This window comes from Callithrix jacchus, chromosome 15, assembly GCF_049354715.1.
Source record: "Callithrix jacchus isolate 240 chromosome 15, calJac240_pri, whole genome shotgun sequence".
Classification (NCBI taxonomy): Eukaryota; Metazoa; Chordata; class Mammalia; order Primates; family Cebidae; genus Callithrix; species Callithrix jacchus.
This window is the reverse complement of record NC_133516.1, coordinates 93,142,029-93,148,028: the sequence shown is the minus strand read 5'-3', so window position 1 is coordinate 93,148,028 and position 6,000 is coordinate 93,142,029. Positions and strand designations below refer to the sequence as shown.

General features: G+C 43.0%; 1 protein-coding gene across 3 annotated transcripts in view; it reads right to left on the bottom strand.

Annotated features, from left to right (window-relative positions):
* Positions 1-4,048: 4,048 nt before the first annotated feature.
* Positions 4,049-6,000, bottom strand: part of LOC103788418 (TSC22 domain family protein 1-like) — a 31,998-nt gene continuing 30,046 nt past the window's right edge. For all 3 annotated transcript variants that reach the window (XR_008476899.2, XR_008476898.2, XM_035274299.3), the window contains one exon: positions 4,049-5,492. Coding sequence is in view for 1 of the 3 variants with exons in the window: in XM_035274299.3 (XP_035130190.3) it covers positions 5,112-5,492 (381 nt within the window). In the remaining 2 variants the exon portion in view is untranslated. The remainder of the gene's footprint in view (positions 5,493-6,000) is intronic.

Below are 6,000 nucleotides of genomic sequence, written 5' to 3'. Positions count from 1 at the left end.
GTGCTGGTATTACAGATGTGAGCTGCCATGCCCAACCAACTTACTGTTTCTTTAGAAATTTTGAAATTAAAAGAACCATATATTTAGATTAACTACATAAAAACTGGAAGGGCACTAAAATGTTAAAATTGTGTTTTCCCCTTATTTCTGCATTCTAGATTTTCTAAAAACTACGATTTAACTTTGTAATTTAAAACAATAAGTATTCGTTTTTAAAATGTATTTTCTTTTTTACAAATTATCCTTATCCCGCACTATACACATTGAAGACTAGGTTTAAAAAGAAGTTTTTGGCTTTTCCATAAGCATCACAGTATAACATATATGGGGGTTCTCTCTGACTCTTTCCCTCTGTCCATCCTCCACCAATAACTGGTTCATAGTGGGCAGCTCTGAGGGCCACAAAAGGTCAATTTATAATGGACTCCAAATGTATTCAACAGTGCATTTTCTAAAGGAAAGAATTGCTGTTTCGGCTTTTGGTTTTACCATCTTAATGGTGAAACTGTATGTTGACCCATGAAAAGTAAATAACTGCTACTCTCTAAGAGTCTATAATGATGAAAAAAGTCTTCATTAGAAAAAGATGAAACTGGTTTTGCCCTCACATCCCTTATTTGCTGGAAGAGAAATGTAGCTATCCAGCAGGGTTGAACCAGCTTCATGGCGATGGGGCTGGGCATGGTAGTTCACGCCTGTAATCCCAGCGTTTTGGGAGCCTGAGGTGGGCAGATCATCTGAGGTCAGGAGTTTGAGACCAGCCTGGCCAACACAGTGAAACCACGTCTCTACTAAAAATACAAAACGTAGCCAGGCGTGGCGGTGCACACCTGTAGTCCCAGTTACTCAGGAGGCTGAGGCAGGAGAATCACTTGAACCCAGGAGGCTGCAGTGACCGGTGATCACACCATTGCACTCCAGCCTGAGCAAGAGAGAAAGATTCCATCTCAAAGAAAAGAAAACAAAAATCTACATTTCCCAGAGGCATCTTGTGAGTGCTTTCTTTGATTGATAATTCACCTTAAAGCAATTCAAAGACTAGGTGGGTTCATGTTCAAATTCATGTGATTGTTGATGATCCAGTTTTAAAAGCCAGTAGAAGAAACACCGCAAGAGCAGCAAGGCAGTCTGACCAGAGCTTGTTCTCCTGCGCATTACCTTCACCGCGTCTGATCGTACTCAGCGCTTACCACACATCAACGACTACAGTAAACATGTTAGAGGGATTACCTCAACTGATGCTCACGACCACCTGTTTTCCCTACTTTACAGGTGAGAAAAACATTAGCGAGGTTAAGTCACTTGCCTACAGATAGACAAAAAGTGGTAAACAAGACAGGATGTGACTGATGCCAGGCGTGTGTGTCTCAATGGCACTTTTACAAGCAGGGAGCCTATCAGAAAGGCAGTGTTTACCAGGTCAACTCATATTTCTTTTGCGAATTAGCCCCAAACTTATTCATTATGCTCATCCATTGTTTTGTAGCCACTAATTAGCCATAGCTTGTCCGTTGAGAGCTTGACTCACCTGTTTTCCAAATTGACTGCATATGGATTTTTAGAATTTTCTCATTTTAAAATTAAAATTGAGTAGGCATGTTTACATAAGGATCGAAGTTCTATTACCACCAATATTCCACGTTATTGGATTTCCAGTCTCATTTTGTCTTAATTTTTCTCATTTGCGTTGCCCTTAAAGTTGTCAGTTTTAGGGGGTAGGGGCCCTGTCTTTTCATTTGAAAACAACAGAGCTTCAGAATTAAAGATTTAAAGATTTTTTTTAAACTGTGAGTAATGGTCGCTTCTGGGTTAATGGAGTTGTGCCTAACTTTTCTGTTTCTGCATTTTCCAACTTCCAAATTTTCCACAAAGTGCTTATAGCAAGAGAAAATTATTCTTTTAAGTAATTTTAACTTTTCTTATCTATGACAGTATAAGTTGATTTCCACAAAATGCCTCATCAACACTGAAAATTATCTAAACGTGGCACCAGTAATAAATAGAAGTAAGATTCTTTTTTTTTTTTTTTTTTTTGCCAATCAGTTTGAGCTTATGAGGTTGCTCAGGTTAGCCTTGAACTGATGACCTCGCCTTCGCGAGCGCCATGACCTCCGGCGGGAGCCACTTTGGACCCCAGAAGTAAGATTCTTACATTAATCCAAGGCACAGGCTGTATACGCTGAAGGCCTACTGAGAGGCAGCCGCCCCAGCAGAAGAAAAGAGAAAAACTGGAGGCAGAGAATCCTAGTGCCCTTGTCATTGCTCCCCTGAATTCAAGTGGTCCAGGTTCCTAGACCCACAGAGTGCTTTCTACAGGTTCACAAAATAAAACCTCGCAGCACCCTACATGACAGGAAACCGGGCTTTACAGCAAAAATATGGCTTATCACCTGCCTGGAGCACAGAGTTGTTCATCCTCCCAGAAATGCTTTTTCTCTTTTTTTTGACATGGAGTTTCACGCTTGTTACCCAGGCTGGAGTGCAACGGCGCGATCTCGGCTCACCGCAACCTCCACCTCCTGGGTTCAGGCAATTCTCCTGCCTCAGCCTCCTGAGTAGCTGGATTACAGGCACGCGCCACCATGCCCAGCTAATTTTTTGTATTTTTAGTAGGGACGGGGTTTCACCATGTTGACCAGGATGGTCTCGATCTCTTGACCTCGTGATCCACCCGCCTGGGCCTCCCATGCATGAGTCAGAAAGGAAACTGCTACCATCTTCAAGGTTTACTGAGGAAGTAAATACCAAATGCTGGAAGCACCAGGGGAGATCCCCAGCTGTTCCTGTCAGAGCAACTCTGAAACCAAGATCAGAATGGCTACTCCAAGAGACTAGACTAGGCCACAAAGCAGAATTATAGGTGACGGACACAAAGAAAACAGGGGAGGGTGGGGAAGGGGGGACATACTTTGGGAATAAGTCCTCCAAGAAATAGTAAAATCTTTACTAGGGGAAATAGTACAATGCCTCCAGGAAGTAAGACAGAAGCAAAACCTGAGAGAAGCACATCCTTAGTCCCTTTGGAAATACAGGTTTCTCTCTGGGCCAGAATCCTAACAAGGTAGCCCAGTGGATCCTTGAAAAACCACCATTAAAAGCATGATGTTATGATTACAGACTGAGTGACTGAGTTATATCACACTTCTGACATGTACCAGCTGTGTGATTTAAGGTGATTATTTAACTTCTCTGACCCTCAGCTTTCTCATCTGTAAAATAAATAATGAGGCCTAATCATAGAGATGCCAGAGGAATTAAATGAGGTAGCTGGATGCGGTGGCTCATGGCTGTAATCCCAGCACTTTGGGAGGCTGAGGCAGATGGATCACGAGGTCAAGAGATCGAGACCATCCTGGCCAACATGGTGGAACCCCATTTCTGCTAAAAATACAAAAATTAGCCGGGTATGGTGGCACACGCCTGTAGTCCCAGCTACTCAGGAGGCTGAGGCAGGAGAATCGCTTAAACCCAGGAGGCAGAGGTTGCAGTGAGCCGAGATTGCACCATTGCACTCCAGCCTGGCGACAGAGCAAAACACTCTCAAGAAAAAAAAAGAATTAAATGAGGAAATGTATATAAAGTACTATGTATAGGAAGTATACAGTGCCTAGCGTATAGTAGGCCTACAATAAAAAATGGCTATTGCGAGAGAGAGAAAGTGTGTGTGTGTGTGTGTGTGTGTGTGTGTGTGTGTGTGTGTAACATTTTGTGTATATATATTTGAGATACCTGCTCTATCTCTTGACAAAGAAAGATGAGAAGGATTCTGGTTTCAGTGCGGGAATTATTAAAGGTGATAACATGCAAAATGTTGTATGTGTCAGAATCCCCCAAAATATTAGCCAAATAACAGTATACCATGATGAAGTTATCCTGTGTTCTGCGTTAACAGCTTTTCAAACTCATTTGGAGTCAGTTTAGGTAAAATACTGTACGAGTTTCTATATGTCAAAGAAAAATGGCGTTACATAGAGCTAAACAGGCAAAAAGACATTCTTCAAAACTTATTACCATAGGAGCCAAGTCCATTGCAATAGGGGAGAATGACTGAACTTGAATTTTTTTATCAACATTTTATAGGCTTCATTGAAAGTTGACAAGTGCAACAGTTAAATACAGTGACACCTTACAACTGTGTAGAGAACATGCACAGAAACATATAGATATACAGGTGATATGCAGACACCCCTACTGGGAAATCTGTTTCACGAGCTAGAACTCAGCATTTTTCAAAGTATTCGACCAGCTCAATGGAAAGACTTCAGTGAACAGGGATTTACTTCAGGGTATTCAGCAGCTAGGTCTCAAATTACACAAAGTGAGTAACTGTGCCAAATTCTTAAAATTTCTTTAGGTGTGGTTCCTGTCATGTCGGAGTTTTTATGTAGATCTATATATAAAATCCACACCTCCTCAGAGAGCCAGCGAAACATCTAAGTTTCAATCTGTACCAGCTGAATAGTAGTTACAGTCCTCTGTTGTACAAAATAGTTACACTACATACACAAATATACACTAAGCGAAACAACCTTCATGGTAAGATAGCTTAGGTCCCAGCTACCTGTCACCATTTTGTCACTCTCATAGTTTTGTGTCATCCACTGTTTAAGAAGAAAGAGGCACAGTACTATTGTTTTTTATGGATTTTGGTGACAGTCAATTTGTACAGTGAACTCTGTTCCCCCTCATTTTAGTCTTTTTACCCTTCTTTCAAGTTCCCCCTGGGGGGAGGAGAGAGGCAGTCCAGTAAGGAGTTCCATCGCTTCCCAACCCCAGGTAGTACCCTAAGAGCAAGCAAGAGAGAGAACCCTTGGCAGTGAGGGGTAGGGAGCCAGCAGGGATGGAAAGGCACACAGCTCCTGAGCATGAATTAAACCATTTCTCAGATATCTGCCAGGCTGCATGAGGTCCCAGTATAACATGCTAATTCTCGGATTAACCTTTCATTCACCCAACTAAGTAATTTCTTCAAGCCATAAGTATATGAGTGTTTAATACTGGAAAAAAGAGATAACGGCGTATGTCAGTCTCACGTCTCTTTCGCAGCGAGCAATGAAATGGGTGACTGTGGAGGCGGATTCTCGCTAGCACATCTTCTGCGTCTGTTCAGTTCACACACAGCAGCCAGTTCTGCGGGGACATAGGCAGCTATGTGGTTGGTCCTGAGCCCTGAGATGCTGGCTCGGCAGGGGGCTGTGTGGTGCCCTATGGCTGGGTGGTGGCAAGGGGTAGCCAGTCTGCAGCTGGGCCTGAAACTGGGCAAGCTGCTCAGGACTGGCCAGTGTCTTCCGCAGATTGTTCTCCTGCTCCAGCTGGGAATTTTTCTCTATTAGTTCTTTGATTTGCTCTTTGAGGACCTCCACTTCCTCTCTGACGGCATACATCAAATGGCTTTTCACCAGATCCATAGCTTGCTCGATTTTGTTGTCAATAGCTACCACACTTGCACCAGACGAGCTATTATCAATCCTCACAGAAGCGTTTTCAGTCCCCTGCAAGGATGACAAGAAAGAAATTGAAAAATGTCTCAGTTGGTAAACTCCTAGATCCATCGCCACTGGTCTACACCATTGGGATTTCATGCAATTGCAGCCAAAAACACCCTCGTGGAAAAAAAGAGGGAACACCAGCAGCCTTGTATGAGCTAGATAAAATCTTCTGGCTTTCCACAGCCCAGGGAGAAACAGAAAACGGCAATCCTAATTTAAAGAAACCCGGCTTCTGGGGGCTCAGTGATCCCGGGAAGATGCGGATCCCAGTGCCATGCAGAGGCACTTCCCAGATCCGCAGCCGGGCTCCACTCAGCTCTCTGAACTTGAATTTTTTAAAACAAAAAGGGAGAAATTTTCAGCACTGGAGTGTGCTAATAGAAAAGTACTAGAGGACATTAGTGCTGGCCAATGGGAGTAGGCCATTTGTGTTTGCTAGTTGGTACTTGCTTATTTATTAAAGTTAGGCTCCTATCATCCCACAGATACTGAGAAATAAGGGAACATTCTT